The sequence below is a fragment of the Dryobates pubescens genome, chromosome 32 (genome assembly GCF_014839835.1).
Source record: "Dryobates pubescens isolate bDryPub1 chromosome 32, bDryPub1.pri, whole genome shotgun sequence".
NCBI lineage: Eukaryota > Metazoa > Chordata > Aves > Piciformes > Picidae > Dryobates > Dryobates pubescens.
This window is the reverse complement of record NC_071643.1, coordinates 9,326,958-9,351,345: the sequence shown is the minus strand read 5'-3', so window position 1 is coordinate 9,351,345 and position 24,388 is coordinate 9,326,958. Positions and strand designations below refer to the sequence as shown.

The 24,388-nt window shown below is 44.5% G+C and overlaps 1 protein-coding gene across 1 annotated transcript in view; it reads right to left on the bottom strand.

The window, feature by feature from the left end:
- FARSB (phenylalanyl-tRNA synthetase subunit beta) overlaps nucleotides 1-23,427 on the bottom strand; it is a 39,355-nt gene extending 15,928 nt beyond the window's left edge. Inside the window, exons 1-16 of the mRNA XM_009897600.2 lie at nucleotides 23,341-23,427; nucleotides 21,020-21,075; nucleotides 19,642-19,796; nucleotides 19,057-19,129; nucleotides 18,476-18,591; nucleotides 18,146-18,296; nucleotides 16,892-17,000; nucleotides 14,714-14,784; nucleotides 13,801-13,862; nucleotides 13,663-13,714; nucleotides 11,261-11,322; nucleotides 10,617-10,818; nucleotides 10,118-10,198; nucleotides 7,421-7,513; nucleotides 6,542-6,659; nucleotides 999-1,151 (exon numbers count right to left, since the gene is read on the bottom strand). Coding sequence (XP_009895902.1) covers nucleotides 999-1,151; nucleotides 6,542-6,659; nucleotides 7,421-7,513; nucleotides 10,118-10,198; nucleotides 10,617-10,818; nucleotides 11,261-11,322; nucleotides 13,663-13,714; nucleotides 13,801-13,862; nucleotides 14,714-14,784; nucleotides 16,892-17,000; nucleotides 18,146-18,296; nucleotides 18,476-18,591; nucleotides 19,057-19,129; nucleotides 19,642-19,796; nucleotides 21,020-21,075; nucleotides 23,341-23,398 — 1,612 coding nt within the window. The 5' untranslated portion in view covers nucleotides 23,399-23,427. The remainder of the gene's footprint in view (nucleotides 1-998; nucleotides 1,152-6,541; nucleotides 6,660-7,420; nucleotides 7,514-10,117; nucleotides 10,199-10,616; nucleotides 10,819-11,260; nucleotides 11,323-13,662; nucleotides 13,715-13,800; nucleotides 13,863-14,713; nucleotides 14,785-16,891; nucleotides 17,001-18,145; nucleotides 18,297-18,475; nucleotides 18,592-19,056; nucleotides 19,130-19,641; nucleotides 19,797-21,019; nucleotides 21,076-23,340) is intronic.
- Nucleotides 23,428-24,388: the final 961 nt, after the last annotated feature.

Below are 24,388 nucleotides of genomic sequence, written 5' to 3'. Positions count from 1 at the left end.
ATTAAAGTGCTGGGAGACCCCCTCAGCTGAGGTGTTATGTTTTGCCTATTGGCAGCATGCTATGATCCAGGGAGACAGCTACATTCTTCATTGTAGTTCTATGACTCTGTCAGGGACTCTCAGTGCCACTTGTTCCAGTGAGTGCAGAATGGAGGCACTTCAAGCTGAGTCAATTTGAGTCAGCATCTCACCTCTCTGAGCACCAATATATGATGTAGAAGTAGAATCCTAGCTGCTACCCCCGCAGCCTTGCTTTACTACACTTATTGAGGTAGCAGAAGAGATTCATTGCTGCTGCTTGCTCTCTAGTGGCTCTCCTACTGAAGTAATGGGGTCACCCTGTCTCCTGGCTTTCTTACATGCATAAGCACTTACACAGAGGAGATTTTGCACTTAAAGATGTCATTTTTAATTCATGCAGAGCTTGCCCTGTGTGGAGAAGGAAGAAGGACATTATACAACTGCTTGTCTACACAGCAGGTTCAGTCTGAAAGGCAGCAGGGTTTTAGTACAGGATACACAAGGCATGTATCTTCATATGGGTAGGAGTATGAGCTACAGGTAAAGCTGGAAACAGACCAAGTGTAAGCAGATGCCTTTTCCAGGCACTGTTACCCACTGTATTCTCTGTGGCTATCTGGCATATTCAAGAGCCCAGTGAATTCCTACCCATTCTTGCAATCAGCAGATTAGATAATTCATTATAAGCAGTTCACAAAGCTCATGGCACACACTTTATTGTAAGCCTCCTTGAAAAGCTATCACCTTGCAATTTCTAACTACTTGGAGTAGCTCACCAAAAGGCAGCAATCCCACTTTGCAGTCAGTAAATGCAATGGACACCTTTTTATTATCACTTCATCAAACCAGAGCATGTACACTAATGGAGATCCTCAGTGCCTACTGCTAAGAACCACCCCAAACTCACCTCAGGCTGTAAAGGAACATTTGAGCCACAGCACAAGCTCTGCAGCACACTGCACCTCTGCCTTCCTTACCTTCAGTTGCCTTGATCGTGTAGCCATTCTCTTCATTTGGTGGTACCTCAAGCAGCTGCATGACCCTGTCCAGCAGACCATGGATAATCTCAAACCCTGGGCTCTTGTTGTAGTAAACTGCACCTAAGTGTCTGTAGTTTCTTGCACCTACATCTGAAGAAGAAAACCATTATGTTAGCTGGGAAACTTTATCACACTTTCAACCTTGCCTTTTACATCAGTTTTCTGCTGTAATGTGAAGCACTTGTGGCTGAGAAGAGAGCATGTGAAGTGTCATTTCTGACACACTTGTCATGATCTCATTGTTTCCTCAGATCATTTTCATGTCAGCACTGGATGCTCACAATCAGAAGTATGAAGACAGGTTTGAAATATCTTCTGCTTTGGGCAGAAAACAGTGTTGTTACATGCAGGTGTCTTCTGCACAGTGGCAGGTACCAAGCCTGTAGTTAAAGAAATTAAAGCCAGGCTAGCCACAATGCAAATACTCCACAAGCCTCAAGGAATTTGTGATGCTGGTGGCAAAGCTAAGTACTTGCAGTAGCTTTTAAATGTCTTCTGGGATGGTGATTCAACCACCTTCCTGGGCAGCCTGTTCCAGAGCTGCTCCTGAAGCAGCATAAGGCAGATTCTTCCTGTCCTATTGCTTATTCCTTGGGAGAAGAGACTGATGCCCATGTAGCTACAACCTCCCTTCAGGGAGCAGTAGAGAATGAGGTCTTGCCTCAGCCTCCTTTTCTCCAGACTAAACAATCCCAGTTCCCTCAGTCATTCCTCACAAGATTTGTGCTCTAGACCCTTCACCAGCTTTGCTGCCCTTCTTTGGGCACACTCCAGGACCTCAATGTCCTTCTTGGAGTGAGGGCCCCAAAACTGAACCCAGTATTCCAGGTGTGGTCTCACCAGTGCTGAGTACAGGGGGACAATCACTGCCCTGGCTCTGCTGGCCACACTATTCCTTATACAGCCCAGGATGCTGTTTGCTTTATTGGCTGCCTGGGCACACACTGGCTCATATCCATCTGGCTGTCAACCAGCACCTCCAGGACCTTTTCCACCTTGCAGTTCCCAGCCACTCTTCTGCAAGCCTGGCACATTACAGTTTACTGTTATCACCCAAGAGCAGCACTCTGCACTTGGCCTTATTGAACCTCATTCCATTGGCCTTGTCCCATTGATCCAGCCTGTCAGTCCCATTGTGCCCACCTCTGTTTCCCATCTCTACCAAGACAAAAACCAGTAATAGTCATGAATGGTGGATAATTCATCTTCATGTTGTACTGAGCAATGAGAGAGAAAATGTTTTCTCTTCCCTAAGACAGCATGTTCTCTGGCCTAGACTCTTCCTTTTTTTCTGAGTCATTATGTTAGCAGAGTTGGTGCCAACTCCCTGAATTTTCATTTCAGCATTATTCATCTATTCATTGGCATCTTCAGCTCACTATTCTTAACCAAAGCATCAGAAATAAACATACACCACCATTTTTACACCTCGTTTTCAGCTGTAGAAATGCCTGGTAAAGACTGCACTTTCAAGCAGTCACAAGAGCTGTGTTATCAAAGTTACTCCTTTACAGCTATGCTGCAACACAAGAAGCTCACTACAGCCAACAGGAAGATTAAATAAAAGGTATTAGGAACTGTAGGCAAAAGCTGGCAGATGTTAGAAATGCTTCATCTCTTTATATCTCACTTAAGAGATCTCTTGTGCCATGCCATGAAACATGTCTATTTTTCACATGAGCCTGCCAAGGATGTCAACCTAAATTACAGATATATGCATGTATGTATTTCTGAGACTTCAAAGCACTTCCTGGGGATTCTGCTGAAAAACAATCCAAAAGATGGGCAGCTGGCTTGGGGATCTGTGAGCCAAAAGAGCTCAGAGGAAGATAAAGCAGCGTTGTGCGCTGCCCTCTTCCAAAGCAGGAATGCTTCAGGAAGGTGATGTGGGGGACTGAAAGGGGGCACCTGCTCACTTAAAACCTGTCTCTTAACTTCACAAACCCCCCACACTATTTCTTGCATACAACTAACGCTTAACAGAAGCCCAGCGTGGTGGGGGTTAGAAGGAACCTCTGGAGATCATCTAGTCCAACCCACTAAAGCAGGGTCACATAGAGCAGGTTGCACAGCATTGTGTCTAGGCAGGTTTGGAATCTCTCCAGAGAAGGAGACTCCACACTCTCTGGGCAGCCTGCTCCTGGGTTCCAGAACCCTCACAGGAAAGTATTTTTTCCTCATGTTCAGATGGAACTTCCTGGGTGCTTGCTGCCTTGTCCTGTCACTGGACACCACTGGAAAGAGTCTGGCCCTTCTCCAGGGTAAACAGCCCCAGGTTTTTCAGCATTTCCTTGTCAGAGAGATGTTCCAGTCCCCATGGCAACTTCACATCCTCTGCTGGCCTCCCTCCAGTAGTTCCCTGTCTCTCTGCAACTGGGGAGCCCAGAACTGGACCCAGTCTTCCAGATGTGGCCTCACTAGCAGAGACAGATTGGAAAAATGCTTTAAAATGCAGCAGCAGCTGTAATCACAAATGCTTGAAATTGTGCTGGATGTGTGCTTGCCAGATTCTCCAAGATCACTGGTCAGAGGTGACTTTCTATTGGATTCATTTCTTCTGTTGTGGTAAGGGAGGGAAAGGACAGCTCTGTTAGGACAGCTGGTGTAAAGTGATGATTTATATGCTGTACTAGTGCAACTATCCTCCCAACAGTGACTCTGGTGTCACAAATTAACCATACAAATGCCGAGTAACACTCTCAAAATCAGCATGTTTTTCCCCAGATTTGAGCTGCAACATTTCTGCTTGGCTTTGGTTCTATTTAGTTACATGAAATCTGGCAGGCATTTTGCTCATTTAGTAGGTCAAACATTTCTGCCAGATATGTCTGAAGGGAAGCATGTTCAGTTCACCTTGGTAAGCTTGAGGTCTGGTTAAGTAGCCTTTTATTAAGGACCAGAGCTAAGGTTCATTCACACACCAATGACTCCAAGATGCCATTTCAAATACAGTTAATGTCAGTAGTCTCTTGACCCATGCTTTTTAAATTATTAATTGGAAATTCTGCATGCCAAAATCATGAAATAACAAAATTGAATTACTCAGTCTGGTGACATAAGCGTGCTGCAGGAAATCTCATTCCATATGTGAGAGGAGAACTCCACATTCTCCAGTGCTTGCAGTTACTGGGCATTTCTCTTCTCCCTCCCCTTTCAAACTGTTTATTAGGCAAGTTTAATCTTGCAAGTAAAGACTGTGTTTTCTAAACATCCCATTAATAATAACTTGAGATACTGCTCAGCCCACAACAGGGCTTTCTGAGAGCACAGGGTACAAAGCTGCTGCCTCAGAGGCCTTCATCTTTCATTTGCTGTACGAATTCCCACCAAAATGAAGCACCCCACAAAATCAGTCTCTACAAAGCTGTTAGGCTGCCTGCTGCTACACAAATCATTCAAGAGCTGCAATTAACAGGCACAAAATGAAACAACCTCACTGGAAAATTCCAGAGAGATGCTCCTCAGTCCAAGATAAACAGCCCCACTCCTGGTTCTGAACAGTGCTGGTGCTCATCTGCCCTCTGCACCACACTGCCCATGTCCTGACTGCATGCCCAAAAAGAAATGGAGCTGCACCACCAAACTGTCTGTGTTTAATATAAAAAAACTCTGTGTGGTTTGCTTAAAATTGCTTATTTTGCTTGGCAAGGCTTTTTTTTTCCTCTCCCCAAACCCTACAAATTTGCTTCATCACCAAAGGGATTTACTTGCCATTTTGTTTATGCCTTATACAAACCTTTGTTTTGCAGACCCCCAGATAGCTTAAGCACAACCACTAAGGTCAGAAACCAGACAATGAAATAACAGAAGGTTTTCTGCTGCTGAATTTCAAGTCATGTGAGCTTTCTTTTTCACTGAGGCAAAACTTCTTTCAGAGCTGTAGCTCGGTGTACAAGCTCCTCCTCCCAAAAGCTGTAGCTTGGGTGCTTTCCCCTCACAAACCACACAGAAAGAACTGAATCAGTAAATAAATCACAGGCAAACTTTGTTCCAAAGTGCATTTTTACAGTTCATTCTATTCACTTCTTCCAGATCAAAAAGGATAATTTTGATCCTGTAGAGTGAAATCTGTGTAAAGAGGCCCCAAAACATAGGTTTTTACTGAAGCTTTTGAAAAGTAACTGGCTGTTATGGCTGCTGCTTGTGAAACAACCAAGGTTACAGAACAACTCAAAGGCAGCCATACTTTCTCAGTATAGCTGGATGAAGGGGCAAGGTATGGCAAATCTTTTTATAGATGAGAGGGGAAATTGTGTCCTGCTGAGCATTATTTATATGATTTTATAGCCAGACTCACTTTCTTCTTCACCCTCTGTCTAATTCTTCAGATTGCCTGTTAGTTTTCCAGATGGTAATTACATAGAAGAAATGCAAGCAACCCTGCTTAAATGTAATGGAAAGATGGAAAAGGGATCCATGATGAGCCCCCCTGACCCTCACATTTCCCTCCAGAATAGAATCTGCCTGCAAATACAACCTGATATTCCCAGGCTTGAGATGCAGCTGGCACAGCAGCACACATCTCTGGAGACCACAGCAGCTTAAGCAGGCTCCAGTGCCGTAACAGCAGCCTGCCCTTGGTGTTCACTGGTGCTCCAAGGTTTGTCCACTTGAAAATGCTACCAGCAGCTAGTTTCTCCCATGAGAGACCTGGTAAGGCCACATCGCCAATACTGGGCAGTTTTGGGCCCTCACACCAAGAAGGACACTGAACTGTGTGTCCAAAGAAGGGCAACAAAGATAGTGTAGGATCTAGAGCACAAGACTTGTGAGGAGAGGCTGAGGGAACTGAGGTTGTTAAGCTCCAGGGGCCCCAGTGGAGGACCAGGAGAACCTGGACCAAGGTGCGGGTTGGTCTCTTCCCCCAAGGAACAAGTGATAGGACAAGAGGCAATGGCCTCAAGTTACACCACAGGAAGTTCAGTTTGGACATTAGGAACAATTTCTTCCCCAAGGGGTTGTCAAGGTCCAGAACAAGGTGCCCAAGGTGTGCCCATCACTGGAGGGATTAAAGAGCTGTGTAGATGTGGTGCTGAGGGACATGGTTTAGTGGTGACCTGGCAGTGCTGCGTTAATGGTTGGACTCTGTGATCTTGGAGGTCCCATCCCACCTAAACAATTCTGTGACTCTATGACTCTGTATCTCTGTAAGAGTATAAGAGAGCACTAGATTAAGAGTAAGTAAAATGGTTTTACTTACACACGCAACTTAGAGCAGGTTCTTTGGTGCCAAATTGTCTTGCAGTTATCCCTGCAGTATTCTCAAGAGAGTTTAAGGGATGTTTAGATACCTCAAAATATTTGCAATGTACCTACTTGTACTTTTGAGAGAGCAATTAAACTGGAGCCATGCCTCTCTAACCCAGCCAATCTCTTCACTTTTGTGCTGTTCACTTCAGTAAAAACCCCCATGTAGTATATAAGACTACTGGAGAAACATAGATGTATTACCGTTTGGATTCCGAGGAGCCTCCTCTTACCTGTGTTAGGATCTTTCACTACAATGTCGGAGATCTCGAAGAGCTTGAGAGGCAAGGGCATCTTTCGGTTGGCAGCGATGGTTTTCAGCAGCCCGGGCAGGAGGGTTGTACGCGCCACCTGCAGGACAAACACCGATACTGCAAGTGAAGCACTCCCCGAAACAGATGGGGTTTTACCATTGCACAGGTGCTCGAGCTGCAGCACAGGGTACAAGACAATCAACATGGAAGGAAGTGTAAAAGGAAATCATATAAATTCAGTCTCACTCATGGAAAAGGTAAATACTACGTGCTGAAGAGCAACTGAACTTTGAGGAAAAGGAGGCTCTGAAAGAAATCCAAAAACTATAGGCACACTTGTAGGTGTTGTCAGAATAGCTGAGAAGGAGTTGTACTGGAGCTCTTTCTCTGCTCTAGCAGTGGTGATCTAGAAATGGGGAGTAAGATGCTTAAAGAGCAATGCAGGATTTAAAGGAAAGAAAAAGGAAGTGCAACAATGGCTTATAAATGTAAAACCACATCTTCTGTCCAGAGCTCAGGAAGTTTAGAGCTTGCCAGATCTAGCAGTTCCATTTGTACTGAAGAAATGTTGGAGCTGCTCTCAATCACCTGGGATTTTCTGCATTGATTTTGCCACGTGCTGTCACACAGAGCATGGTATTTCTCTTTGCTGAAACACTAACAGTATTTCACACCAAACAGGGCATTTCTCACCGAAGAAGTAACAGAACATAACTGCTAAAGTTTAGCACACAAACATGCGCAGGAAAAGCAGCTTTATAGTTTGCACACTTTATTTCCTGATAGCTCTTTTCTCTCCTCTTAAAATACAGCTTCTGTGACAATGTTGCTCTCCAAATCAAAGCTGAACTCTCTCACCTGGAATTCTGCAGTTTTGGGGTTTGCTATGCGCACTGCTTTTGTGGCAGAGAGGTCCGTGCCAAGTTTATCCGCAATGTCTTCTTGAGAGCACTGATAGGAAGAGACAAGAAACCCCACCAAGGTCAAGCAGTTAAAATAGACAGTAAGGCAGTGATGAAATCTGATAGGAAGAATGAACAATGCAGTTGCAGCACTTGCTGAGGGCCCATACTGTCGTGTGAAACATCCACTCAGCAGAAAAATTAAGCCCCAGTCTTTAAGCAGACAAACTCGTTTATCTACAAGTGTTAACTGCTCACCAAAATAAAGCTAATTTAAAACAAACCCAAAAAACAAAGGCAAGTGATACAAAACTAGGAGTGACTGGATGCTATCCTGGGCAACCTGCTCTAGCAGACCCTACTTTAGTGGGTGGAGTTGGACTGGATGATCTCCAGAGGTTACTTCCAACCCCTGCCGTGCTGGGATTCTGGGACTTATGCTTCTGTCCTCTGTGCTAAAAACAGAGGCTCAGGTTTTGCCTCCTGTCTTGCAGTGGGTACTCTTTTCTGAGAATAGCACTTGTAAAGGGACAGGTACTTGAGGTTTCTCACAATGACAACAATCCCTCAGAATCTGTGTACAGAAAGTGAAGTACTAAAACCTGGTCAGGTGGCCAAGCCACCAACTGTCATAGCTGCACAGGATTCTCACAGTTCTTTACCTTCATTTGTTTAAGTTGCAATGTTTTTAAAGTTCTCATTCTCAAGGTGTGTTTTTCAGCTGGTTAGTAAAGAAATACACATGTACTTTATCAGGTTCAGATGATGCCTGTGCACACAGCAACAGATGCTACTGTTAAGATCCCCACTACAGAATTTACTGCTTTATTAATGCAGCACAGAAACCAACAGCACACCAGGCATGTAATTGAGGATTTGCTAGTACACTGCACTCCCTTTGCACTGGCAGCACTCAGAAAAGTGTGTTGATAGACCAAATGCAAGGGAAAAAAAGCAGATGATAGCATCTGAGAAAGTGGATTACTGAATACAAAACCCTTAAAACCTTAAATTAGTGCTGACCTTACTAAGAGAAAATGATGTTGAACAGTTTTCAGATGCATAGCTAAACTCCAGTGTGTTACTGTGATTTAATAAAAGTGCATTGTGGCTAAATTGGAGCTCCTCCCGTTTTGTGATCTTACAAACTTCTCCTGTTGCAGTTCATAAAGGCCCTCAGTTATAGTAATGTAATAGAGTCCATGTTTTTTAGCATATTACCCATTCAGTGGTTTTAAGGTCCTTATTCTACAGGTGTTCTTCCATGCAAAACAAACCCAGCTGTGGTAAAATTCACAGAGGCATTTGTGTCCCCTTAGTGTGCATTGTAACTTTTTTATGGGTACTCTTAAAATAAACTCTCTGGCTGAATAACCTAATGCAAGGAACCCTGGGCAAGTAAGAATGCTACATAGAGACAAACAGAAACAGAGTGATCTCACATCTGTAGTAATATTCACCAGGAAATGCTAAACTTTTATGTGTATCTTCTGGATTATCAAACTATGATGAATTTCACATCTGGTGGGTGAAGTCTCAGTAGAGACTTGTTGTGTTACAATCTCATCCTATCAAGTTAGATTAAATCCAGTACTCATAAACTCACAGGGTTGGAAGAGACCTTAAAGATCATCCAGTTCCATCTGCCCTGCCATGGGCTAGAACACCTCCTGCTACACAGCTTGCTCAAGGCCCATCCAACCTGTCTTTGAATACTTCCAGGCTTGCACCCTCCACAGCTTCTCTGGGCAACCTGTTCCAGTGACTCACCACCCTCATGGGGAAGAGTTTCTTCCTATTGTCTAATCTAAATCCAGTTTCTTCCAGTTTGAAGCCATGACCCTATTGAAACGTGCCTTTGTAACAAGTCTCTCTCCAGCTATCCTGTAGGCCCCCTTCAAATACTGGGAGGCTGCTCTAAGGTCTCCCTAGAGCCTTCTCTTTTGCAGGCTGAACCACCTCAACCCCCTCAGTCTGCCTTCACAGGAGAGGTGCTCCAGCTCTCAGATCATCTTCACAGCCCTCCTCTGAACCCACTCTAGCAGCTCCATTTCCTTCTTGTACTGAGGACTCCAGAGCTGGACAGAGTGCTCTAGGTGGGTCCTTACCAGAGCAAAGGAGAGAGGCAGAATCCTCTCCCTCCATCAACTAGCTGTACTTCTTTTGATGTAGCCCAGGAAACAGTTGGCTTTCTGGGCTGCAACTGCACATTACTGGCTTATATTGAACTTCTCATCAACCAGCACCCTCAAGTCCTCCTCCTCGGGACTGCTCTTTATCCATTCCCTGTCCAGTCTGAATTTGTGCTCGGGATTGTCTCAACCCAGCGCAGGACCTTGTGCTTGGCTTTGCTGAACTCCATGAGTTTGGCACTGGCCCATCTCTCAAGGTCCCTCTGCATCCCTTCAGCAGCTATTTTTGCCTCTATGCTTAGAACTACATGCCACATTAACGGTGACTTGTTCAATTTCTCTGACCTACACCCTTGTAAAACATTACCCTAGAACTCCAAAGCAACTAGTAAACCATCACCTGCCAAAACAGTAATGGATAATCCTGGGACATCTTTAAAATATGTCCTCAGACCATTCTCTGCAATTTTGGCTTCATTGCTGTTTCAATACAAGAGAAATAAGAACTTAATCTAATGTACCAGGGCAAAGGTGAGTGCTTCGGTGAATCCAGCAGCTGCCAAGTCCATCCTCAGAAGTTCTGTGAGCTTATTGACAGGGAGCTAAAACAAGATGAAAGAAAAAAAGATTTCAACTTCCATCTAAAAGCATTTTTCTGCTGCTTCCCAAGGTGATTCTGCTGTTACATTGCAGTGAATTCACTAGGGAGGTACTATGCTTGTGTGCTTGTAATTCTGGAGGCTGCCTTTAGGCTTGCCTGAGGAAATGAATCTCCCAATTAGAGATTTAAAACAGGCTCCCTACTTCAACCCTGCCTTTTTTCAAGTACCAGCAACCACTGGTCTTGGACTTATTCAAATCAGCAGGGCATCTGTTTTGTATCCTCTCCATGGTAAATACTTCTCAAGGCAAAGCATGTCAAAATCTTTAATTCCTAGGTTCTGTTTTCCCCAAAGCCCTTCTGGCACGCACCAGTCATTTACTGACAACAGAGCGTTTATTTGAAGGGGCAAATCTTACTTGATTAGCTATGGTGTACGTTTTGGGAACAGTCATCTGAATGTTGTTATAACCATAAGCTATTGCTGCATCTTCTACAATATCACAGGCATGGATAACGTCCGCTCTGGTGGGAGGGATTTCAATCTCCAGCGTGTTCCCTACGACGTGCGACTTCAAGCACATCCTGGTCAGCAGCTCTGCAAGGCTCGCTGGAGTTTCACTGTAATAAAACAAGAGAGGGGTGATTTATGGATCTTGCACTGTATTGACCAGCTTTGTAGAACAAATCAATGTCTCTGCTGCATTGCCTTCGATCATGGAGAATGCCTACATGCTTTATGGACTGTACGAAGCTTTGGCATTTCATCAGAACCAGCTCAGATTCTGACTCTTGAGACAGGAAGTTTTATTTACTTCATAACGGTTATGTGAGGCCATAAAGAATCAGGGTGTGATTCACTTTCCTTGAAAACAACAGAATAAGCCTTACAGAATTGACCCAATTACCCCAGATAACCCCTGAATTTTCAATAAATTAAAGACAAAATAGAAGCACAGTGTAAACATTTTTAGATCAATGCAATAATCAATGTTTTCTAGTAGCTTTTTCTACTACTCATGTTCATGAGTAAAAACTGCTGTTGTCACTTGCAATAACATACCTGATTCCTACTCTCTTGTTAATCAGTTCAGGTTTCACCTTCTCTTTCCGGTAAGCCAGTTCCTAAACAGAAAGACAAAGCTTTTAGCACACCCAGTGCCTGCCATTTCTTCCTAAGAGGATCCAGCTTTGACATCTTAGTAAGCTAGCGTCTTCTGATTACAGTAAAATGACATCTACAGCCAAGTGTGGAATATTACATTAATACTTTAAGAGACTCTTGAAAATGAATTACAGTGCATGGTGTGGCTGCTCACAAGAGGTGCTCACCAGGGCTTGGTAGTGAGGACAAGTCTCTCTTTAAAATCTTTATCAATCATGTGGACAAGGGGACTGAGGGCACCCTCAGTTGGCTTGTAGACAACACAAAGTGTGAGTGTTGCTCTGCTGGAGGGTAGGAAGGCTCTACAGAGGAACCTGGACAGGCTATTTGCATGGGCTGAGGGTCATGGGATGAGGTTCAGCAAGGCCAAGTGATGAATCCTGCACTTGAGTCACAATAACCCCACAAACATTATAGGCTGGGGCAGAGTGGCTGGAAACTGCCTGGTGGAAAAGGACCTCAAGGGTGCTAGGCCACTGCTAGATGAGTATGAGCCAGCATGTGTGCAGGTGGTCAAGGCCAACAGCATTCTGGCTTGGATCAGCAACAGTGTGACCATCAGGACTAGAAAGGTGATTGTCCCCTCACACTCAGCACTGGCGAGGCTCCGCCTTGAATACTGGGCTCGGTTTTTGGCCCCTCACTCCAAGGACACTGAGGTGATGAAGTGGATTCAAAGAAGGGCAACAAAGCTGGTGAAGGGTCTACAGCACCAGTCTTCTGAGGAGCAGCTGAGGGAAATGGGATTAGTTAGCCTAGAGAAAAGAAGGCTCAGGGGAGACCTTCTCTCTCTACAATTCCTTGAAAGGAGGTTGCAGTGAGGCGACTGTTGGTCTTTTTCCCCCACCACCAAGAGAAAAGATGAGAGGAAACAGCCTCAAGTTGCACTAGGGTAGGTTTAAGTTGGACCTCAGGAAAAATTTCTTCCCCAGGATTGTCAAGGCCTGGAACAGACTGCCCAGGGAAGTGGTGGAACCATCATCTCGGGGGGTATTTAAAGGACATGTAGATGTAATGCTGAGGGACATGGTTTAATGGTGACTGGGTCGTGTTAATGGTTCAACTTGATGGTGGTAGAAGTCTTTTCCAGCCTAAACAGGTCTATAATTCTCTGATAAAAATTGTTCTCAGTTGAGATAGAAGGCTGAAGGCAGCATGAAATCCCTGCTATTGAAATGTCTGATAATTTCTGACATACTCAAGAAGCAGAGTTGCTGAAAGTTTCTAGTCCCTTGTTCATTCAGCGGCAAAGCCCTAGAGCAACGAATGGTCATACATCTCATGGGTTAGCTCAGATCAAATGACTCTTAAGAGGAAAAGGAAAGAAAATCTTCTATTTCCATACTGGTACTGAATAGGTACCAGTGTTTTACTTAGAAAGCTTGCAGTATATTTAATTTTCTGTATTTACTTGAGTGTTTCTAAACTTCTAGCCATACAAATCCTCCAAAACTTCATCATCTGAAACTGGGGACTTTTTTCTCTGTTTTATCTAGGGAAGATGTTTTGGTTATTGCAGAGATGCATGGCAACAGGAGGAGTAACTTCCTCTACGCTTAAGAAAACCCAAAAGTAAGACCCTATTACTGCAAAGAGGTCTGAAGGCAGGCAGAGCTGCACCTGAAGTCATCATTGTGCCTTACAGCCCTTCATAGCATTTGAATCTATAAATTGTAAGACTAAAACATTCAGTTACAAAATTATTTCAACTGAAGGACATTAAAGCATCCAGATCTGATAAGTAGGTTATGTTGAGGCTGATTTCAGTTGTCCACTGGCTTAAGTCTGAAGGATGTCTTCCTGCATTCATTGGTCCTGATTTGGAACATGTAGGTTTTAAAAGCTTTTGACACAGATTATGACCTTTGATCACAATCTTTATTTGTTCCTCAAGAAGTCTGTATCCCATGAACCCTTCTTTTTGGAGTATCAGTGTGACTGTATTTTTAGTGGAGATTCAGAATGAGTTTCCTAGACAAGAGGAAGCTTGAGTTATTTTTCTTTGGGCGAGAGAAGGCCCTGAGTCACTAATAGACAGCCAGTGCTAAGCTATAGTGCTACTATACCTCAGAAGCAGGACATTAAGAGATGCAGAGATGTGGTGCTGAGGGATGTGTTTTAGCACAAGACTTGTTACGAGCTGGACAATGCTTGGACTCGACCATCTTAAAGGTCTTTTCCAACCAAACCCACTCTGTTATTCTATATCCTGCTGCTGCAGGAAAAGAAAACAATGTCACTCTTAACAGACTGCAAACAAAATCCTTCCCCCAAGGATACTGAGATATCCTGATGCTTACCGGGTAGATGTGGGTCTTCTTGTTAGGATAAACTACTTCTGCTGCTTCAACACTGCAAGAGACAGGAAAGCAGGAGTAAAGTTTTTTTCAACACATGGCCCAAATACCTGGGCTCCTTGGCTGGAGGTTTATACTCACGTGAATGGCTTCGCACAGTATTCACTAAACATCGTGACAATAGTGTCAAGGACAATTTTTGCCTACAAAATAAAGACAATAATTCACACTGAAATCTCTCATCTGCTTGTGGTGAAGTAAGCAAAATATCTTAACAAAAAATGAGGGTAAAAAAAATCTTGTCTTATACTCTCTTCATTCTATTTCTAACTTGGCAACCCAAATCCTGGCAGTCTAGAATGCTAGATTCAAATTAAGAACATGTTTTCCTTCTGCTGCAGAGATATCTATGTGAAAACTGGACCTTTAGGTTCCAGGTTTCTCATGCATTTGTGCATCTTTGCTAAAGTCTGTGCTGAAGATAGGGATAATAAAGAAGGCTGGGTCTTTCCAACCTTCAGTCTAATTAGTCATTTCACTGAAGTTCATGTGAGAATGTAGAGGCTGAAGCACTATGCTCTGTTCTGAAGATAGAGTCTTTATTACCTGTTGAAACTGGGCCTTCCCAACCTGTAGCCTAATTAAGTCATTTCACAGAAATGAGGTGAGAATGTAGAAGCTTACAAAACAGGCAAGTCTTAGTGAATTTTACCATGTTTAAAGCCTTCCAGGTGTAGAAAAAGTGCTCAACAACAAAAAAAGCCCCTGATTTACTTGAACTATGTATACATTACTTCCTGTTGATTTAGTGTCAACCTAAAGACACAGAAAAAACCTAAACCAAACAAAACCACAACTCTGTCTATGCAGCAAGACTAAAACTGTGTGGAAGGAATTCCATATAGTCCTACAATTTATTCCACCCTTTGAAATGAGAGGTTGGCTCCATGAAGCCAACAACTGGCTACTGCAGGTTTTTGTGCACTGGAGCCCTATCACCCAGAGGGAAACCAGTGATATTCCAGCACATCCATAGCAGGAAAGATTCAATTACCTTTGTTAGATCTGTGCCTGTACATTCAATGAACACATTTCTGGTGTTTACACTTATTTTTGTGTGGTCTCCTAAAACACACGAAGAAAAAACAACATGTTAAGAAATGTTATTAGCATTCTTGTCATGACACCAACACTGACTCCTCTGGTGATTCAAACAAATCACTGTTATCTTCCACAACTTAAAAAGCCACTGACTACTGCACCACCATTCAAAGTTCTTACCAAAACAGCATTCTTTCTAAGTTTATGAATCAAAAAGAGGAAAAAGACAGACCAGACTCACTGATCAGGTTATGCTTTATGCTGAAAGACTCACACATCTGTTGTTACTTCATTAGCCAGTTGAAGCAGCAAACCAACACAACAGTGGCCACCTCCTGGTAGCAAAGTGGTCCTGCACTTCCAGAGCATATCATCTTTCCTGGGATTAGGAATGTATTTGCATTTGATGTGTGACTTGTGTAAGAAAGCAGCCTTGCACAGGAATGTGTGAAATGCTTTATAAAGTGATTTAGATTGATGAGTTTTGGAATGAGGTGAGTGTTGGCTCTCTTCTTCCTAACAACAAGTGATAGGATGAGAGGAAATGGCCTCAAGTTGTGCCAGGGGAGACTTATTAGATTGGATTTTAGAAGAAACTTCTTCACTGAAAGGGTTATCAAACATTGAAATAGGCTTCCTAGGGAGATTGTTCTATCACCATCCTTGGAGGTGTTTAGAAGATGTAGAGTTGTGGTGCTGATGGACATCATTTAGCACCAGACTTGGGAGATTTAGAGAATGGTCGGACTCTATGACCTTTAATGCCCTTTCCAACAAAAATGATTGTATTATTCTATCTCTTGGCACTTTCTGCTGGCACACCATGGGTTTGTCTACATTAGTGATACAGGTCCTAGTATCGTTTCCTTTAGGTGGGAATTTGCTTTGCTTCTGTGTAGGGAGTCATGGGCTGTGCACAGAAGCACATCACTGAGGCATTCAAACTGTTTCTCATCTTGAATAAGCAAGGTAGAACAAAGACTTAAGGGCATCACCTCAAATGTCTCCCTTACAAATGGGATGCAAAGTGTCCCAGTAGTTGGTTCCTGTGCTGAATCTCTTTGCAGATGGAATGCATTTAGCATTTCTGGATTCACTTCAAAAAAAACATAACCTTTCACTTAAGTGCTTGTAGACAATCAAAAAAACCCAATACAGATGTTTGCATTTCATCATCTGTTTAAAAAGAACCTTTAACCTGGAAGCTTCTCTCAAACACTGCTCTTTAAAACAGAGACAGGTGTTAAATTTGGCACAGCCTTTTTAAGTGACAAAATGTAAACAACAGGCAGCTGTCACACAGTGAACACTCCAAACCTGGAAAGAGCCTAACAAAGAAGGATCAGCACTCTGGCTACCACCACCTTCAGCTCAGAAGAGTTGTCATTACCATAGAGCTTGAGCTGCCTTTTGAGAAGATTTGGGTTAGCTGTTTAAAATATGGATATGATCAATTAGGAAATCCAAAGAGATTATCAGTGCAGATTTTATCAGTCAGTGTAGGAAAAGCTACTGTTTCTTGAGTTAAATATACAGGTACAGTGAAGTACCTTTGTTACAGGAGTAACTCTCGCCGTGGCATTATTTGGCTTCAGCAAACATGGCTCTTCAAAGTCACCCACAGGTAGAAATAAGACAAAACAGTCTAGAGCCATTCATTCTTTTTAAGCCATGAAAGTCTTCCAGAATCTCAAGAACTGTTTCATGCTGCTGATAAATACACTGGGCTTAAGTCCTCGGTGAAATGTTCCCCACTGTGACCACAGAAAATGGAGTTACAGTTATCAGTTTACAAAGTAATTTCTTGAATGCTTCTTTTAGATAAACACCTGATGAATGTTATTGTATGGAATAAAATGCTTTCCCAGCAAAGGCTCCTGCCACAAGAAACCTTGAGTTTTAGAAGGGTCTGAGAAGCTAAATGCAGTGGGATTTCTACCTTCTCTTCATGAAGATGAGAACTCCCAACAGATTAGGAAGGGGGTAAATGACTTGGTTGCACTTAAACTCAAAGACTATATGAAATCATAAGTGAAACTATATTAAGGAACATAATACATTGATGTTTTTGTTAGTCTGACTCACAATCAAAATAGCAGCAATGGTATAAATCAGTCAGAAGTAGTCTTACCATTGATGATTGGTGGCATGGACAGGACAACTCCGTTGCTGTCGTAGATGACAGGGTAAAGAGGCTTGTTTTCAATCAGGTGTAAGTAGTGCCGAAGGTGGCTGTCGGTCTGGAGGAACAAAAGCACAGCCTGAATTTCACACAAGCTCACTAGTGAACTTCCACAGTGCCACAATCCTTTGACAGATTAGCAGGAATGTTTAAAGTCTCTCTGACACTCCTTATTTCCCAGCTCTCTTACTCATCTTTAGTCAGAGACCTTTAAGAATTTATTGACCTCCATGACCAGTCTGTGTGCTCCCACAGGGCTGTATATTGTAACGATGATGATAAAAGTATCATTTTCAGATGCTGACATGTAAAGTATCCCTCAAAAACACTGTAAAATTAGACCTGACAGAATTTTTTCCTAGCCATTACCTAGTTTTATCAAGATGCTGAGCCAAGAGCAGTGCCAGACTTAACTTGAGCCTTTTTACACAGCTATACTTGCCTGGTACATAGTAGGGTAAATAACTGAACAGCTTCCTCAAGTAAGTTGGCCAAATTAAAGTAACATTAAGCAAAATCTGTGTTATTTACCCCAAGTTTTTCCTAGCTTTGTACACTGAGTATCTTACCAGTACAGACAAATAGACAACCCTTTTACAGGATGCAGGTTGTTAATAACTTTGCACATGTTAGAAGCACCATGAACAGCAGTCCTCACGTTGATAAATCAGATCAGTCTCGGTATAACATCAAACTCATTCCAAGGGTCGTGCTCAGGTCTCTTCTCCCAGGCAACCAGCACCAGAACAAGAGGACACAGTCTCAAGCTGTGCCAGGGGAGGTTTAGGCTGGAGGTTAGGAAGAAATTCTACACAGAGAGAGTGATTGCCCATTGGAATGTGCTGCCTGGGGAGGTGGTGGAGTCACCATTACTGGAGGCGTTTAGGAGGAGACTTGATAGAGTGCTTGGTTGCATGGTTTAGTTGATTAGGTGGTGTTGGATGACAGGTTGGACACGATGATCTTGAAGATCTCTTCCAACCTGGTTTATTCTATTCTATCATGAGGCATTTGTCTTGGATAATAAAAATACAGTATTACTGTTTATTTCTCATGGGTAAGTAAAATGTTCAATGAAGCTACAGAAGATATCTGTGTTTTGTTTGTAAAACCAACTCTAAATAACAAGGATATGAGAGATGTCAAGCCTTGGAAACTTATTTTCCTGCATTTGGTGCATTAAGTCTGAAAAATCCCACTTACCCTGTACAAATCCATAATCTGTGAAGCTGTGTACTCCTGGGACTGATTCAAGGGCTTGAATTTAATTTCAGAAGGTGCTTTAGCTGTAAAAGTAAATGGACCAGAGATGGTGTCCAAGTCATGGGTACCTATTGCTACTAACGCTCTTCTCCTAGAAAGACAGAAGGCAAAACAATGATTTTACTGGATACTTGGAGCTCTTTTGACATGGTACCTCATGTTCTATACTTGTGTGCATTCTACTATGAAAAATCAGCAGGGTAATGTTGAGAAACATGGAGAAAATCATCCACATAGACACTATAAGCTACTTCAAATTTTAGCACTGACCTGCAAATATTTTGGTGTAGTTTTTCTTGAAGGTCAATGAAACTGTCGTAACGCTCCTGGGTGAAAGTTATATCACGAAGGACTGCAGCTACGGCATGAGGTCTGACTTGGACGGTCTGCAGTTTACAATAACAACATGTGATGAACCTCAAGTACACAGAAGATTAGAACTGGTTACATGTGAACTTTTCTTACTAAAATCCTTTTTTGTAAAGCAGTAATCAAAAGGAGAATTCACTGAAACAAATCAGAATCCCAAAGGGGAAGAAAAACCCCAAACAAACCCATTCCAGGTCTGGTAGAGACAAGGAGGTTTCCAATATCCTGTGTAACCCAGACAGTCAACATAATGTGAGCATCAGAAACATTGATTTGATCTGCTACTAGGTTCCCCCCCCGCCAATTTGTCTGCTGTTCCTCCCTCTCCCTAAAAATAAATCCCAATGAGTAGAGATAAATTTAACCCTTGTTCTTCAAGTGAGACTTCCAGTCTCACTGCTCACATAATATAGGTACTGATACCAGCCTTGCTGGTTCAGACCCTCTCAATAAATGTACAAAGATGCAGTAAACACTTTTACCTCTTCGGTGATAATCAGCCTCTGCAGCTCACCCTGAGGTGGTATGATCTTTTCATACCTCGGCAGGTCTATCCTAGAGTAAAATCAGAAATGAGTCTGTAACTGAAAGAAAGTTAGTTCTCAAAATGCAGGAAATGAGAAATGTAGCAGCACTTCCATGCAGAAAACTTTCTTAGTAACATTTCTTGGCATGTAACCAGCTAAGTGTTTAAGATTTGTTTTCTAAGGGATGGTAGAAGGATTAATTAAGCAAAAAGAAAGGATTCAAGAAGATAATGTCATAGCAGAAAAGTGAAATAAATTATTTCATTTGGTATTTACTAGAGGATCCTCTCAAGGATTTCTTTACAGAGGCTAAGTCACAAATACAACAGCAGCTGCAGAGTTTTTCTAACAGATTCAAACTCCAGCAATGTTTTAGTCTAGTCTTTAAAAGGTATACAATACACCCTTCCAGAAGAGAAGAGCTGCTGAATCTCGAGCTCATACTCAAAATCCAGGCAAGTGGCAAGTTTGGCTACTGACCAGACATAGACTTGATTTAAACAAGTAACAAAGCAGACACAAATCTCAACTCTGCATTACCTTCCCTTAAAGACCTGCAGTCCTCGGACCAAGCCTTCAAGGCAAAGAAGATCATAGCGGTTGGCAGGAACATCAATTTTATAGAGAACAGTCTCAGATGCGCCCTTTGCCTTTTCTTCACCTTTTTCTTTACTTATGATGTCTTTCTCAGATGTCTGAAATGAAGCAAAAATGTGGTTTTTAACTGGAAATACCTTCACTCTGACAGAAGTATGAGAGTACGAGAACAGAATAGGAAAAATTGGAGACGACAGAAGCAAGAATCTCCAGGCCAGCAGATCGCAAGAGAGAAATGAGACCTTGTTTCTGACAGCAGATCAGCAAGCGGCCGCTATCATGTCCTGCCAAGTCCACTCCAAAACAGAGTGTAACAGAGCACGTTCGGATGTCTTCTCAGAAACATCATTAAAATATCAGAGAATTGTGGCATGCTTAAGGTTGGAAGGGACCTTTAAAGATCATCTAGTTCAAACCCCCTGCAGTCAGCAGGGTCATCTTCAACTGAATCAGGTTGCTCAAAGAGTCCTAAACAGCCTGACCTGGAATGGTTCCAGGGATGGAGCATCAAGGACCTTTCTGGGCAACCTGGGACAGTGTTTCACCACTCTTCAGCGGAAAAAAGATATTCCTCGCATCTAGCCCAGATCTTCCTTCTGGTTTAAAACCATCACCCCTTGACCTGTCACAACAGGCCCTGCTAAAATGTCTGTCCCCATCTTTCTTACTGGCCACATGAAGCTTCCCCTGGAGCCTTCTCTTCTCCAGGCTGAAAAACCCTTACTCTCTCAGCCTGTCCTCACAGCAGAGGGGTTCCAGCCCTTGGATCATTTTTGTGGCTTCCTCAGGAGCCACTCCAAAAGGTTCATGTCTTTCCTGTTTTGAAGATTCTAGAGCTGGACTGCAGGTAGGGTCTCAGCAGAGTGGGGCAGAGGCAGAATCCCCTCCCTCACTTGCTGTCCATGCTGCTGAGGATGCAGACCAGGAGGCAGTAGGTTTCTGGGCTGTAAGTGAACATTGCTGGCTCATGTCCAGCTTTTCACCCACCAGTAGCCCCAAGTCCTCTTCCACAGGGCTACTCTCAAGTCTACTTCTCAGTCACATCAAAACAGGTTAGGTGAACATGATTTATGTGGATGCAGTTAAGAGAGCCAGCAAATTTTCACAGGTACAGAATTTAAACCAAACCGAAGTGGCACAGACATTTCCTTGGAATGTGCTAGAGAGCACTGGCCAGCAACTCTTAGCAGATGTAAATGCCACCAGTCCACCACTACTGCTGAAAAAGTAACAACTAAGATCATAGAATCACAGAATCTTTTAGGCTGGAAAAGACATTTAAGATCAGAGTCTGACCATATTAACTAAAACTGTTACTTACAACTTCATCAAGCTCCAAGCCAAATTCAAAGCAAAGCTCGTTAAATTCTTCATCAGCTGTGAAGAAAGACCAATTTTGGTTAATAAACAAACCTCAGACTTAAACTTTATTTTTTTTTTTAATGTTTATTTTAGATATTTTCAAGCAAGACAGAAATTCTGCTTTGAAAGTAAAATTGTTTTGCACCTGAGGAGCAGTTTCTTTCCTACATGTCGCATTCATTGACACATTCTCAGAGTCACAACAAGGGGCTCTGAGTCTCACAGCAAAGCTTCACTACCAGCAACTCAGCCAACTCTGTCAGAGTAATGCTGAACTGAATAGATAATGGAAACAAGAGGGAGTAGCTGGCCAGTTTCTGCCATCAGCTACTTCTTTCATCAGTCAGCTTGTCATCCAGAGGTTGCACTGAATGTGTCATGCCATGTGAGCAACACAACCCTGAAATGAAAATGGAGATTTGCATTTGTGCCTTCAAAGCTTACAAACGCCAGTGTGAGCTCAACCACTGTGGGGTCCCTAAACCCTCTTTCAGACAGAAAAACAGTCCTTAAGTGACATTTCTGAAGAGCTGGGAAAGAAGGACTGAATGAAAATAAGACTTGATTGTTTGCTTTGCCTAATCCCACCTCCTCTCTCTCTCTCATTTCAGCAGTTCCTAAAACAGGCAGCAACTCCAGCCAGAAACAACAGTTTGGGAATTAAAGGTTCTAATTCCCTGAGTGATTTGGATGCAAACAGCACAGAATCACAGAACTGTTTAGGTAAAAGACCTTTAAAGTCATTGAGCCCAACTGTTAACCTAGCACTGCCATCAGGCTAGAGAGTCCAGGGAGAACACATTGCTTTGGTATACCATGGACTTAGGAAGAGCAGATGGCTGGGGACCAACCTTTATACAGACATGCAATTCCAGCATGACAAGACTTGGAAGGGATGTCTGGGGATCATCTAGCCCTGCTAAAGCAGCGTCATCCAGAGCAGGTTGCCCAGGTTGTTTGGAATCTTTCCAGAGAAAGAGACTTCACAACCTTTCTGGGCAGTCTGGTCCAGTGCTCCAGCACCCTCACAAGAAAGAAGTTTTTCCTCATGTTCAGATGGAACCTCCTGGGTTCTGGTTGGTGTCCACTGTGCCTTGTCCTAGCACCTGGGCCCCGCTGAAAAGACCCTGTCCCATCCTCTGCCCCCACCCCCCTTCAGATATTGCTGAACATTGACAAGATCCCCTCTCAAGTCATCTTTTCTCCAGAATATACAGCTCCAGGTCTCTCAGCCTCTTTTTGTCAGAGAGATGTTCACCACCTTCGTAGGATCCCCTGGACTCTCTCCAGTAGTTCCCCGTGTCTCTTGAACTGGGGAACTCAGAATTGGACACAGTAGTCCAGCTGTGGTCTCACTAGAGCAGAGTAGACCTGGAGAAGAACCTCCCTCGACCTGCTGGCCATTCCTCCTCATGCACCCCAGGCCATCACTGGCCTTCTTGGCTATGAGGGCATATTGCTGGCTCATGGGGAACTTCTTGTCCACCAGGAGGTCAACCTCTAACCTGTACTAATGTATGGGATGATTTCTATTCAGGTCCAGCACCCTATGCTTTCTCTTCTTGAACTTGATGAGGTTCCCCTCTGCCCAACTGTCCAGCCTGTCCATGTCTCTGAATGGCAGCACTTCCTGACAGTGTGTCAGCCACTCCTACCTGTTTGATCTCATCAGCAAACTTGCTGAGGGTCCACTCATTCTCCTCTTCCAGGAGATGATGACGATGAACAAGACTAGACCCAGTACTGACCCCTGGGGGATACTGCGAGCTACCGGCCTCCAACTAGATTCTTGCACCGCTGATCACAACCCTCTAAGCTCTGTCCAGTTCTCAGTTCACCTCACTGCCCACTCACACCTAACCCACGCTTTCTAGAGAAAAGTGTCTTGTAAGACAATGTCAAAACCCTTAAGGTCTAAGCCCTGGGATTTCCCCAAGGGTTAACTCCGCGGACACGGGATAAGCAACTCCATCTCCGCCGTACTCCAGGGTTCGTCCGGGCCGGGACTTGCAACCGGTGGAAGGCGCCGCGATCGATCACAGCCCAGCGGCCGCGGTGACCGAAGGGACGCCCGGCAGGGCCGCGGCCACCTCCTGAAGCACCCAGAGGATCCCCGGAAGCTTCGGCCCGGACGCGCTGGGCACGGCGGTACCACGCCGCCGCCTCAGCCGACACCCCGCGGGGAACGGGCAGGAGCCACCCCAGCCGGCCAGGGACTCGGAGGGCGGCGTGAGGCGATCCGCAGCCCCGCGCAGCACCCAGCCCTCCCAGCCCACTCACTGTAGCTCCTGCCCAGTGCCTGGAAGAGCAGATGTCGCTTCACGCTGACCGTCGGCATGGCGATAACCAGTTCGCCCGCACCGCGCCTGCGTGACCTCCCGCCAGGTCCCCGCCACGCTGTGCCTCTCGGCGCTGCCTGAAAGCTGATTTTCCTTCCTCAACCCCGTCCCCGCCGTTCCCCTAGCTGGCCGGCGTGACGCTGAACAAGCACACAGGTCAGGCTCTCTTGGAATGAATGGGTCCGCCCGGCTCTGTGCCCAGGGAAGAGGCGGGCAGCGAGCCGAGCACCGGCGGCGCGGCGGGCAGCTACAGCCGTGACGCCAGCCGGTTGGCTGGGAGCCCCCGCGCCCTGCCAGCCGCATTCTCCGGCGTCAGGCAGCGGCGGCGTGAGGGCTCGTGTGGCACGGCGAGCTGCGGCGGCCGCGCTGCTCCGGCGAGGAAATGGCTGCAGCCGGGATGAGGCTTCTGCAAGTTTTGGGGTGGTTTAGTTCCATGCCGGGTTGTGGGGGTTTTGACGATGCTTGTCGCTGACGTCTCGGGTTGCGCGCCGCGGGTGTGAGGAGGTTGTCTGTGTGGTGGTTTGAATAGAAATGAGAACATTAAACCCAAACAGAGCCACAAAAATTGATCGGGGGGCTGTGAGGACAGGCTGAGAGTGTTGGGATTATTCAGCCAGGAGAAGAGAAGGCTCCGGGGAGACCTTGTTGTGCTCTTTCGGTACTTAAAGGGGCTTCTAAGAGAGATGGGGACAGACTTTTTAGCAGGGCCTGCTGTTTCAGGAGCAGGGGTGATGATTTTCAGCTGAAAGAGGGGAGATTCAGACTAGCTAGAAGAACGAAGTTTTCACAGAGGGTGGTGAGACATTGTCCGGGGTTGCCCAGAGGTGGTGGATGCCCCATCCCTGGAAACGGCGCCGGCCGCGCTGAGGCGGAAAATAACCGTCCAGGCCCTCCGGTGTCGCTGAGGTGTTCCTCAGGGAAGCCTCCACCTCGCGACTGGGCTTCTCAGTCGCCTGGCTCGGCCCAATAAAGCCACGGTGCTGCCATCC